This window comes from Erythrolamprus reginae, chromosome 8, assembly GCF_031021105.1.
Source record: "Erythrolamprus reginae isolate rEryReg1 chromosome 8, rEryReg1.hap1, whole genome shotgun sequence".
Taxonomy (NCBI): Eukaryota; Metazoa; Chordata; class Lepidosauria; order Squamata; family Dipsadidae; genus Erythrolamprus; species Erythrolamprus reginae.
This window is the reverse complement of record NC_091957.1, coordinates 31,781,225-31,794,488: the sequence shown is the minus strand read 5'-3', so window position 1 is coordinate 31,794,488 and position 13,264 is coordinate 31,781,225. Positions and strand designations below refer to the sequence as shown.

At 41.7% G+C, this 13,264-nt stretch overlaps 1 protein-coding gene across 1 annotated transcript in view; it reads left to right on the top strand.

Moving 5' to 3' along the window:
- The window catches only part of TRPC5 (transient receptor potential cation channel subfamily C member 5), a 230,193-nt gene that overhangs the window by 197,255 nt on the left and 19,674 nt on the right, over positions 1–13,264 (top strand). Inside the window, exon 7 of the mRNA XM_070759586.1 lies at positions 12,061–12,264. Coding sequence (XP_070615687.1) covers positions 12,061–12,264 — 204 coding nt within the window. The remainder of the gene's footprint in view (positions 1–12,060; positions 12,265–13,264) is intronic.

The window sequence follows — 13,264 nt, the reverse complement described above, 5'->3', positions numbered from 1 at the left end:
CCAATTGTGTGGAGGGTGGCAACAGAAGAGAGATGCCACTGTTTCGTCGTGGTTTTTGAGCTTTCTGAATGCATATGGTAGGGGATACAGATGAGCAATCAATATATGAAAAAAAGCCATCCAAAAGGATCAGCTACTTGCAATCCCTCTCTTGAAAAGGAGAGGACTTGGAATTGCCCATAAACACTCCAAAGAGCAGCTCTTCATGAGCAGACCATAACATAGTGGACTTCAGTGAATTTAAAGTTTTGGGATCCAAAAAAAAAAGCCATCTGGCACAAGAAGGGCAGCTAATGAAATTTGATAAATAAATAAAAACTTGCCCAGTGCCACAGTTTGGCACTTTTCAGAAGGACACTATGGTTCACATAGTTCCTTTTTAAATCACTTCTGGAAATTGTTTGTTAATTGATTTTGAACATTAAAAACGTTCAGAACAAATTTCATTATCCTAGGTGATTCCCCTTCAATCCTCATCAAAAAACATTTCATATGGGTTTAAAGGATTTTTAAAAAAGCTTAGAATAAACAGCAAAAGGGTTATTAGAACATTGATTTTGGAAGGTTATAAAGGACTAAAGGGCCAGACAGATTTGATATAAGAATTTGAAATTAATTATAAGAATCCTTTCTGTGGGAAAATGTTGTTGTTTGGAATACATTAAGAGTCTGAAATACAAGAAACCTTCCCATGGGAAAATGCTGTTGATTGTGGGGAAAATATGATAAAACGGGACTTTGAAGATTGGATAGCTAATGGAACCAGAAAGAATTATAATTAAAGGAACAGATCTATTAATACAGAGTGGAGCAAATTACTTTAATTCAAGGACATTGGAAAAATGTATGCAATTTTAACTTTGTCTATTATTATAAAACTTGATTTAGAAGAGGTTATATAAGAGAAGTGAACTTTACTGAAAAAGAATGAGATTGAGGCTGATTTGAATTTCTGCATCCCATAGCACTGCACCAATTCACCAATCCAACAACCAAAACTTCAAGCTTGGGTAAAACCCAAAATCAGTATCTCAAACCACTGCATCAGAGGTTTGCACAGACCTCACTGGAAGAGAAGGAATAACAATAGCACTTAGACTTATAGACCATTCACAGGGCTTTCCAGCCCTCTCTAAGCAGTTTACAGAGTCAGCCTCTTGCCCCCAACAATCTGGGTCCTCATTTTACCAACCTTGGATGGAAGAATGGAAGACTGAGTCAATCTTGAGCTGGTGAGAATTGAACTGCTGGCAGTCAGCAAAATTAGTCTGCAATACTGCACCCTAACCACTGCGCTATCATGGCTCTTAATTGTTCCATTGTTTCTGAGAACAAGCAAATAAGAAAAGCCCACAGGCAGTGTTGTGGTTGGCTCTGGGCCAGCTCCTGCCCCAAGGACTGTGGGGGTGGATGTGGGTGAATCCTCCCAGTGTCAGAGGCCTGTTTTACTGCCGACTGCTTCGGACAGCGAAGCGTCAGAAGCAGAGAGTGACTGTGAAATGGGACCCTCAGAGGGGGTCATGGCAGACAGCCAATTAGGGAGAAATTCCTCATCCTCCTTATCTTCGCTGGACTCAGATGAAGAAGCAGTTATAGACGCACGCATGCAAAAGGCCATGAATAGAAGAGATCAGCTACGTAGGTATTACAAGAGATAAGAGAGTTCACCTATGGTTGGGTGTGATTCAACTAATTAGGGCTACTGTTAAATGATCAGTGTGCCGGCTTCTGAGTGTGGAAGATTATCTATTCGGAGAAAGAGAAAGTGGCTTTCATCTCAAGGACTCTCTTTGCATCAATCCCAGGACTTTGAAACTAAACCATAGTCAAGTGTGTGAGTTGCCAACGGTTGAAGAAGGGTAGTTGTGACATTTTCACAGCTGCTTGCTAATTGATCTATGTTTGTTTATTGCTTTTCACTGCCTTCAAGTCTGTTGCTTTGAAAGTGTGCCCTTTGACTGCAAAAAGGATGTTTTGCTTTTCTTTTCTTTTCGATAAAAACTGTGTTCTTGACTTTTCAAGTGTGAGTGTCTGACTTCATACCTTTGCACTTAATTGGGGGCTCGTGCCATTGAGCCCAGCAGAAAAGGCAGCAAACTCTATTTTCCTTTTTCCTAGCCTTGACCTAATTATAACTTACCTGCAGACTTGAACTGCAACTTTAGTATTCATGAGCTGTTTGCTGGACTTTCAAATTCTGGCTGTATTTTGCTTGAGTCACAGGAATAATTAAACAAGACTTTTTCTCTCTCTTTTCCCTTTTCAAAGCTAACAAATGATTAATGGTAATTTATTAGCATTGGGCACTGCTTCTCGGTAGGGACGGACAAAACCTCAGCTTTGTTTCATTCTAATGAATTGCTCATTAGTTTGCAATGATTTTTTGGAAAAACCAAATCAGTGCAAAATGGATTTGCATTTCTGGGTACGTTGTCTTTATTGTTAGCAGTCCTGTTCCTCAGACATTATTTGATAGAAGGCATTTTTCCTTGCATCATTAAGTTTATCCATTTTCAAATAACAGAAAGCAGAGTTGGAAGAAACCTTGGAGGTCTTCTAGTCCAACCCCGTGCTCAAACGGGAAACCCTGTATTATTTCAGATAATTGGCTGCCAAGTGTCTTCTTTATAACCTCCAGTGTTGTAGCACCCACAAGTTCTGAAGGCAAGCAGTTCCACTGATTAATTGTCGCAACTGTCAGGAAATTTCTCCTTAGTTCTAAGTTGCTTCTCTCCTTGGTTAGTTTCCATCCTTTGATTCTTATCCTGCCCTCAGGTACTGTGGAGAATAGGTTGTCCTCCTCTTTGTGGAAGTCTCCCAAAATTGGAAGATTGCTATCATGACACCTCTAGTCCTTTTTTTAATTAGACTAGACATATCCAGTCTTGCAATCGTTCTTGATATGTTTTCATTTCCAGATGGTTTCCTTGTCCTAAGCAAATTTTAATCCAGAAAATACAAGGATTATCCGGAAAGTAAGGTTACAAGGCACGTAGCTCTCACGGGGAATGTTCGTGGGGGACGTTGGTATTACTGTCGTGTAGCGGGAAGCCAGCGGAAGAGAATGAGCAGTGCCAGTGGTCAGTAGATCATCAACTGGTGTTGTGGTGAAGGTTAGAGATGAGCGTCCTCATTCCGCTTCCCTCCAAGTGCGAAGTGCGCACTGTAATATGCTACCTGGATGCTAAGGGCATGGAGTAGGGAAGTTGGCCTCAATGGAAGTGTGCAAGAATTTAAAGGGCTGAAATGTTTCTTAATGAACTGAGAAAATAACATCATATTCAGAAGTGACTTGGTCAGACATTGCCCTGATTCGCTCAAGTAGGAAGAGAATCAGACTTGCAAAATTTTGTTATTAAAGCTATTCTCAACTTTGGCCATCTTGTGTAGTTGATTTGCTCTCTGGCTTACTTCGTGATTCTGACAATAGGTACAAAAGTGTTGAGGAACAGCAAATCCTTTTCTTTTTCTTCAAAGATCTAGATCAAAGATGTTCATTCTTGGCAACTCTACGACCTGTGGACTTCAACTCCCAGAATTCCTCAGCCAGCCATTCTTGCTGAGGAATTCTACGAACTGAATCCACAAGTTTTAAAGTTGTCAAAGTTAGAAATCCCTGATCTTGACTTTGGGCTCCACTCAGCTGGTGGAACTCACAGCAACTTTTTGAATGTGCTTTAATACATCTGGGAACTTCAGCTCTCCTGTGGCTTTGATTTTGTCCCACTCACTATTTTTAAACACTATTTTTAAAAAACAAAACAAAACTGTGGCACTTTTATGAACACGCTCCTGAAAACATTAGTAGGACTAATCAAGTCAAAGGAATCTGTTATAGCTGTAGACCAGCATAAGAGAATGGTCACACTCATGAAGAAGTGGCCATTTTAATCCTGAAGGCACCTTTATTACAAATGCTCAAAATGTGCTTTCAAAATTCTAAGTGAGACGTTTCTGTCATTTCACTGTTCTATAGCTTCTCACTTCTAGGATGGGGGTGAATTCAATGACCTGCTTGTTTTGAGTCCATTGATATGGGGTTCTTTTGAGGTTCTTGGAAAGTCAGTCACATGATTGTCAAGCCACCCCCACCTGGTCACATGGCCAGCAAGCTACTCCTACCTGGTCACATGACCATCAAGCCACATCCACAAAATAAGCCATGCCCACAGTGTGGTAGTAAAAATTTTGGAAGCCCTTCACTGGGTGGTGCAGTGGTTAGAGTGCAGCACTGCAGGCTACTTCAACTAACTGCTAGTTGTAGTTCAGCAGTTCAAATCTCACCGCTGGCTCAAGGTTGACTCAGCCTTCCATCCTTCCGAGGTGGGTCAAATGAGGACCCAGGTTGTTGGGGGCAAGAGGTTGACTCTGTAAACTGCTTAGAGAGGGATGTAAAAGCACTATGAAGCAGTATATAAGTCTAAATACTATTGCTATTGCTATTCTCCCTTTTTCAGTTGCAACCATCAAGAGTCTTTTCAGATGCCTAGGCTAGCAAAGGAGCCCAAGTAATGGTGTTGTCAAATCTTGGTTGGCCTTCATCCTTAATTCAGACACAACAAACAAGATTTATGTTAGCCTGGTCTGTTGAATTAACTACACTGAATAAGATGTACATGGCTCTTCCATTTTTGGTAACCCTTTTTTCTTTTGACCCCACCCCCACCCCCTTTCTACACCAAACTGGACATGAATCATTAAAAGCACTTGCCTGGGAAGGTAGCCAACTGCTAAAAGAAAAGCTAAAAATAATTTATAAGTGACATAATCTATATCTACTATTACTAATGAAGCTTATCAGCAATGTAATAATTTAGGGCCTGAAGAATTAATGGAGCTTGCCAAATTTGGCAGCAACGTCATTTCTGAAGACAAGAACATTCAAGAGAACAACATTAGCTGCCATCTTTCTGTATGGAATAATTAAATAGCACAAGGAGAAACAAAAATCGAATTTGGGCCTTTTACACCTATCTCTCTTTCTTCCCTCTCCCCCAAAGTAGAAGAGACATGTCACTACTTTCAGTGCTGTTGTAACTACGTGCAGTCACTAAATGAACTGTTGTTAAGTAGAGGACTAAATGTAGTTGATTCAGCAGCCAGGGCTGACATAAATTTTGCTTGTCGAGTCTGAAGGCCAGTCCAGAGTTTGATAACACCATTGTTTCTTACCATTGCAACACCGTGGTGGCAGAGTGGTTAGAATGCAGTATTTCAGGCTTATTCAGCTCACTGTTAGGAGTTTGATCCTGGCCGACTCAAAGTTGACTCAGTCTTCCATACTTCTGAGGACAGTAAAATGAGGACCCAGAATGTTGGGGGCAATATGCTCACTCTGTAAACCACTTAGAGAGGATTGTAAATCTCTGTGAACTAGTATGTAAGTCTCAGTGCTATTGCTAGCCTGTACATCAGAAAATACTCTTGATGGTTGCAACCATCAACAGTTGCAACCATCCTAAGACGTCAGTAAGGGGCGTGCATTAGTGCACTAGCATGTCTCCCGTCCCATGTCCCATTGTCTTTCCTATATCTCATATATCGTATCTACTATTCTTCTATTCTATTCTTCTTATACTACTCTCATAATATCCTTCTATTCTCTAATTGATATATTCTATTCCTAAATTTTCACTTCTATTCTTTCTCTAATATATTTTACTCAAGTATAACCTCTATAACCTTCATTGTGTATTATTGTGCATTGGACAAAATAAATAAATAAATAAATAATAAAACTGGAAAACGGAGAAATTTCTATTCTTTCCTTAGTTGATGGAGAACCTCATCAGGGTCTCATATTTTCATTCCTTTTTACCTTTAGGAACGTCTGGATTAATTCACATTCAGGTTCTACATGGAATATTCCAAAATTTTTCCCTATTTAACAATTGTTAATTGTTTCCACTATTGTTTCTGGAAAAATGACACTCTACAAACTATGGTTCACCATTTTTCCACCTGGAATTCTCAGCCGCGTTCTACTTTTTCAGCAAGATGTTATATTTACCTAGGTATTAAAATAAAAATAAACAGGGTGTAGCTGAGACTGGATTTGCACAAACCAAAGTGAAGACTGTCTTTGCATAAACAGGCATCTTTAAAAAAAGAAGATTAAAACCAAACAGAAATCTTGCTTTCTCCACTTCAGAAAATTTTGAAAGGCCCCATATTTTACTTGTCATTCTTTCCTTCATGGGGACTAAGAGATGAAAGCCATTTCATGCATAACCTAAATACTCACAGAATTTGCTGAGCACAAAGGAATATAGGTTTTAATTAGCTAATGCATATTACCCAGGTTGTTAAAATAGCAAAGCCTCAGCAGCCATTTTTTTTATGATTTCAAGTATTTCCAACTTTTTTTTCCCTTTAATGTTTTTTCCTTGCATTCTTGGACATTTTTTCCTTGCATTCTTGGACATTAGACATTTGGATCCTTATATTAAAGCAACATATTTCATGTGCAGTCAGAACTCAAAAGTCTCATGTAACATGGCCCTTTATCTACATATGTGGATCTGATATGTGGTACATCATAAGGGTTACACAGAAATATTATACAGGTAGTCTTTAAGTAACAACCATAATTTATGCTGTTAAGTGAAACTTTTATTAAGTGAGTTTTGCCCCCTTTTATGACTTTTCTTGCCACCATTGTAAAATGAATCATTGTATTTGTTAAGTTAGTCACATGGTTGTTAAGTGAATCTAGCTTCCCAATTGACGTTGTTTGTCAGAAGGTCACAAAAGAGGATCACGTGACTCTGAGACATAGAGGGTTGCTTTCAGTACGGATGAGGACGGCGCATCGGTAATGAAAGTTGCGCTGTGTATGCAGCTTCTGTTGTCTGCGCACACGTGCGTCCCATTGTGTTTTGTCTTCTGCACATGCACAGGGAGCAAAATCTCGTGAGGAGATGCATGCATGAGATTCCATCTTTTTTTTTCCTTCTGTGCATGCGGGGAAGCAAAGACATTGCTGAAATCTCACACAAGGTTTTGCTTCCTGTGTATGCAAAGAAGCCAAAACACACTGAAATGTGCATGTGCACATGTAGGACAACAGAAGCTGCATGCTCATTGCACCGGTAGCAGCAAAAAAGAGAATCCGCCCCTACCCCGAGACATTGCAACCATCATATGTGTCAGTTGCCAATTATCTGAATTTTGATCATGTGATCATGCTAACTATTGAAAACAGTCAGAAGTCACTATTTTCAGTGCTGTTGTAACCTTGAACAGTCACTAAATGAACTGTTGTAAGTCAAGGACTAACTATATATATAGTGGTACCTCTACTTAAGAACTTAATTCATTCCGTGACCAGGTTCTTAAGTAGAAACGTCCTTAAGTAGAAGCAATTTTCCCCATAGGAATCAATGTAAAAGCAAATAATGCGTACAAACCCATTAGGAAAGAAAGAAAAGGTCGGAATTAGGGTGGGAGGAGGAGAAGGAAGAAGAAGAGGAGGAGGACAGTCGCTGCCGAAGGAAGAAGGTGAGGTGAGCGCCCCCTTTTGCCTTTCTGCGTCCAGACTTTCTGGGAGGCAACCTCGCACCAGGTGTATGGGAGGCAGCGTGAGGGAGTCACCACAGCAAGTGGTTTATTTCCTCTCCAAGCGGCCAGAGAAAGGAAAACGCTCCATTCGCTCTGGACTGCCAAAGCCTCCTTAAGCGCCACCGAAAGGCTCCTCTGGCAGCTCAGAAAAGCTCGAGATGGCCGGGACTAAAGGGGAAATGGCAGGAAACTGGCTGGACCTTCATGCCACTCTCAAATTTCCTGGGAAATTTTTCCGAGCTCAGGTTCTTAAGTAGAGGCAAAAAAATCTTGAGCACCTGGTTCTTATCTAAAAAAGTTCTTAACTAGAGGTGTTTTTAAGTAGAGATACCACTGTATAATATATAATTGTAGATCTTGGCATATTTGGATTTCTTCCCGTGTAAGTTTCAGAGATTCCTGGCAACGTTTTGATGAGGTTCCCATCGTCATCTTCAGGCTGGTGCTTTCGGCTTTGTGCTCGGGTGAACAAAGCGTGATCTGAGCTGCCATCCCTCTATAAATCCTGGTGGGTGAGTGTGGAGTGCTGGCTCAACTGCTGCAAGCTCTGTTGAAACTTCCTGGTTAGTTAGACTGATCTGCAGGCTCTAATTGCCACAACTTCTCAGGATGTCACCCCTAATCTGCAAACATCAGCTAATCTGCATACATCAATTGCATCAATTACTCAAGGTGTTACCCCACCAACTAATCAGGAAGTTTATTAGCCAACCAACCCACTTGCAGCAGCTGAGCCAGCACTCCACACCCACCCACCAGTATTTATAGAGGGATGGCAGCTCAGATCACACTTTGTTCACCCGAGCACAAAGCCGAAAACACCAGCCTGAAGATGACGAGTGGGACCTCATAAAAATGTCGCCAGGAATCTCTGAAACTTACATGGGAAGAAACCCGAATATGCCAAGACCTACATAGCCGTACCTGTGAAAATCTATGAAAGCATAATATATAATTACAGATATATTTCCTGTATCTCTTGTTTTCCCCAAAACTGCAGCCCTGTGAGATGGGTTGGGCTGAGAAATGGGGTCTTCAGGATTCTTCAAAAGAGCTGCAGCATCTGCCAGACAATTGGAAAATGATAAACATAGGAAATCCTTCATTTCCTCTTCTTTAGAGTTGGCTGGATAAAGGAGTGGAGGAAATTCTGTTTTAATCAGGCACAGAATGCTATGGCCTTGAGGATCAAACAGCACCTGAGGAATACCTCTAGCTGTGAATGGAGTTGGGCTCCAGCTGTTCTGTCTGCAGTGGGAGGAGAGAAAGGATAGTTTCAAAAACCTTTTGAAGTCCTTCCTATACTGTTCAGGATAGTGAGATTCTTGAGAGGGTGGGAACTGAAACAGAGGCTCTGAGAAATGAGGGTCAGGGCAATACAGCAATTAAAGCCCCTGACTACAAATGGAGAGGTCTAAATTCAGGTCCATCTTCAGCTGAGGGACATCCCTGACTGTGAAGTAAGGTTATACTATAGTCTGTAATCCACTTGAACAGTATTCAAATGCAGAAATCTTGGTATTAGGGATATGTATGCTTACCTCTGTTCCAGAAACAGTAAACAATTTTTGCTCTATCCAATCATTATACCTACCATAGTTTTCAGAACATAAGACGCACTGGAGTATAAGAAACACATTTTAGAGATGGAAAACAAGGAAAAAAGTATTCTGAAACAAATGGTGTAGTAATGTATTATTTAATAAAATACCTGTGTAGCAAAATACATTTTACAAACATGTATGCTTTTTACAAACTTCAAACTTGATAGCTTTAAAATTTGTAGACTTCAACTCCCAGAATTTCTCCTCCAATCATGCTAGCTCAGGAATGAGAGTTGAAGTCCACAAATCTTAAACTTGCCAACACCGATCCCCATAAGCTGCACGTGTACGCGCGCTCCAAAATACCCCCCGCGCACCCTTTTACTCGGTTGCGCGCTCCCCATCCCCCTGCCAGCCCGCGGGGGGGCGGGCAGGGAGGCGCGGGCAGTAGAAGGGAGCTGCGGCCGCCCCTGCCTCTCCATGGTGCCTCCGGCCCCCTCGCGCTCCTGGCCTCTCGGCCCTTTCCCCCACCCGCCCGCTTCACCTCTCTTTCTCCTCCGCTGCAAGAGAGGCGGGGCCGGCGTTCTCCGGAGGCTGGCGAAAGTGATTTACAATGTGGGGCGCGCGGGCCAGCACACGCTCTCCTCATCTCCCTGCCAGCCCGCCCGGAACATTCAAAATAAGAAAACCCTTCGCTCTTACTTTGAATGTTCAAAGTAGATGGGAGATGGGGAGAGCACGCGCTGGCTGCCCCCCACCCGCCCGCCTCTCTTTCTCCTCCAGAGAACGCCTGCCCTGCCTCTTTTGCAGCGGAGGAGAAAGAGAGGTGGAGCGGGCGGGTGGGCGGGGGGCAGCCGGCGCGCGCTCTCCTCATCTCCCATCTACTTTGAACATTCAAAGTAAGAGCAAAGGGTTTTCTTATTTTGAATGTTCCGGGGGGGTTGGCAGGGAGATGGGGAGAGAGCGCGCCGGCCCGCGTGCCCCACATTGTAAATCACTTTCGCCAGCCTCCAGAGAACGAGAGTGAGAGTGACAGAGCAAGATAGAAAGAAAGTGAGAAAGAGAGAGAGAGAGAAAGAGGGGGGAGAGAAAGAGATAGCAAGAGAGAGAACAAGAGAGAACGAGAGAGAGAAAGAGTGAGAGAAAGAAAACAAGAGAGGGAAAGTGAGAAAAAGAGAGAGAGCAAGAGGGGGAGAGATAGAGAAAGAGAGAGAAGGAAAGAAAGAAAGAAAGAAAGAGAGAGAGAGATGAGAGAGGAAGGAAGAGAGTGAGAGAGGAAGAAAGCAAAATAGATAAAGTGAGAGAAAGAAAGGAAGGAAGGAAGGAAGGAAGAAATGAGAGAGGAAGGAAGAGAGTGAGAGAGAGGAAGAAAGCAAGATAGAGAAAAAGAGAGAGAGAAAGAAAGAAAGATGAGAGAGGAAGGAAGAGAGTGAGAGAGAGGAAGAAATAGAGAGAGAAGAGTGGAAGGAAGAGAGAGAGAAATGATAGAAAAAAGGAGAAAAAAAGAGAAATGAGAAAATGATTGAGGCAGAAAATGACAGGAAAGAGAGAGAAACAGAGAGAGAAGTGACTCTTGATTTAAAACATATGGTAAAATCACTTAAATAATAACAGGAAAAAAACCTGAGTCCTCACCTGTTTTTATTAATAGTTTTGCTGGTAGTTTTACTTTTAATAGTAATGGATTTTGGTTTTTTTTAATTACTAGGTTCTTTTAATAAAAAAGAAGGGATTTTTTTCCTTATTTATTTATTTATTTGTTTGTTTGTTTGTTTGTTTGTACTTCTATGCCGCCCAGTCCCAAAGGGACTGTCGCTCAGACACTATACTTTTCCGCCCACACCGAAAAAAAAATTAGAGGGAACATTGCTTGCCAAGTTTAAATACCCTTGCACCCCTAATCCTTAATCCGGAAGTTTTCAAACTTGACAGCTTTAAGAGTAGTGAACTTCAACTCCCAGAATTCCTCCTGAAGGAATTAGAAGGCAAATCTAGCCCCATTTTTGGAAAAAAAAGTAGGCCATTTTTCACCAGGGGTTTTTTGCAAAAATTTGGTGGGCAAAGGGTCTGGGGAGCCTGCAAAGAGCTCTTAAGTGATAGGAGATGGCAAAATTTTCCCCATTTTTGTGAACAGAGGGCCGTTTTCACCTGTTTTTTTCACAAAAAATGGCATTTTTGCCTTCCCCCAATCTCCAGGAACTCTCTGCAGGCAGGGGGCGGCGCTTCGGGACCGCAAAAATGGCTGCATTTGGTTTATAAGTTGCACCGACATTTTCATCCTCTTTTAGGGGAGAAAAGGTGGAACTTATACTCTGAAAAATATGGTACTTAAGGCATAGCTGTGGTGGTGCAGTGGTCACAATGCACTATTGCAGGCTAATTGTGCTTACTGGCAGATGTTGGATCCTGACCGGCTCAAAATTAACTCAGCCTTCCATCCTTCTGACATCAGTAAAATAAGGAATAGATGGTGAGAGCAATATGCTGACTCTGTAAACCTGTAAGGACTTAACTCTATGCTCAAGAAAGTAAGGTCTGGGTGCTTCAGCGCAGGTTCTGCCTGGGAACAACGGCTTTAATTTTTCAAATACACTTGACATTCCATGGTCCAATTCAGCAGCTGCCTTGATTTGTGTTTATCCCCCACACCCTTTAGTTTTTAGCAAGTTGCTGATTGGAAGCGCAATTTGGGTGAAAGCTAGTATGAATTGCCAGTAAAAGTTGGCAAACCTCAAAAAGCTTTACAGCTGTTTACATGTGCAGGGAGGGGCCCATTTTACCATCTCCCACACCTTTTCTGGATCCATTTCTATGCCTTCATAGGAGATTCTGTCTCCTAGGTTACTAATCTATTATCTAAAATTGTTCTTTAGGATACAGATGTTCTTCATGGCAAATTGTGGTAGCCAAAAATGACTTATCTCTTGTTCCTTTCCCCCTGTCTCTTCCTATCCAGGACCACGCAGACATAGAATGGAAGTTTGCACGCACAAAGCTCTGGATGAGTTACTTTGACGAAGGAGGCACATTACCACCTCCTTTTAACATTATCCCTAGCCCCAAGTCATGCTGGTACCTTTGCAAGTGGGTCCACAAGCACCTTTGCCCACCCGGGGATCCAGAGAATGAACATAAGCATGAGAACCTGAAGACTTTCACGGTGAGGAACAATGGAACCCTTTCATTAATTAAGGGAAGGTTTGTAGCTTAGCCCTTCCCCCCTTCCTGATTCTGGCAGGCAGGGTCTAGTCTGCCATCTTAGTTGTCAAGTGCCTGGGAAATAAAAAAAGATGCAGGCAATTCAAACAAGTATAAAGATTTATTGCAAACTTCTACAAGAAACTGGTCAACTGACCATTAAGGGAAATGAGGGAAAGGGAAGAGAGGCATTCAATGTGGGCGGGTCTTAGATCTCTTGTGGGTGCAAAGGGATTTAGGATGCATTTTCCCCCTCTGTCGGGCTCAGCCTGATCATCCCCTACAATCTTGGTTCCCATCAGTCCCTGATCAGATGGCCTGGAATCAAAAAAGGATGGAATACAAGACTTTTTGCAACATCTGAAAAATGAATAACAGAACAACCAAGTTGGAAGGTACCTTGGAAGTCTTCTAGGCCAACCTTCTGCTCAAAAAGGAGATCATATATCATTGTGAACAAGTTCTTCTTTTAAAAGTTTCAGTGATAGAGCATTCAAATTTCTGGAGGCAAATTATTCCAATTGGTTTATTGTTCTCATTGTCAGGAAATTTCTTATTAATTCTAGGTTGGATGTCTCATTGATATGATTCTATCCATTGATTCTTGTCCTACTTTCAGGTTTCCTGGAGAATAGGTTGCCCCTCTCTTTCTGTGATAGACCCTCAAATATTAAAAGACTGCCCCTTCTAACTGATGAGTCTAATGAATTTAAATGAGATGTTTGGCATCCTTCTCTAATCCTAAATCTCCATTACCAAATTAATAATTTATCCTTCTTAAGAATCTGCCAAATAGGCCAGATAAATCGGCATAAAGTTGCCTGTTTTGATTGTCAAAATCTTCTCTCAAACTATTTGGGACTCTCCATGACAAAACATGAGCACTTTTCAGGGCCTGTAAGACTTGCCTGTAATATTCTCAGTTCCCACTTAGTAATCTGATGCTTGGCACTATGCCCAGT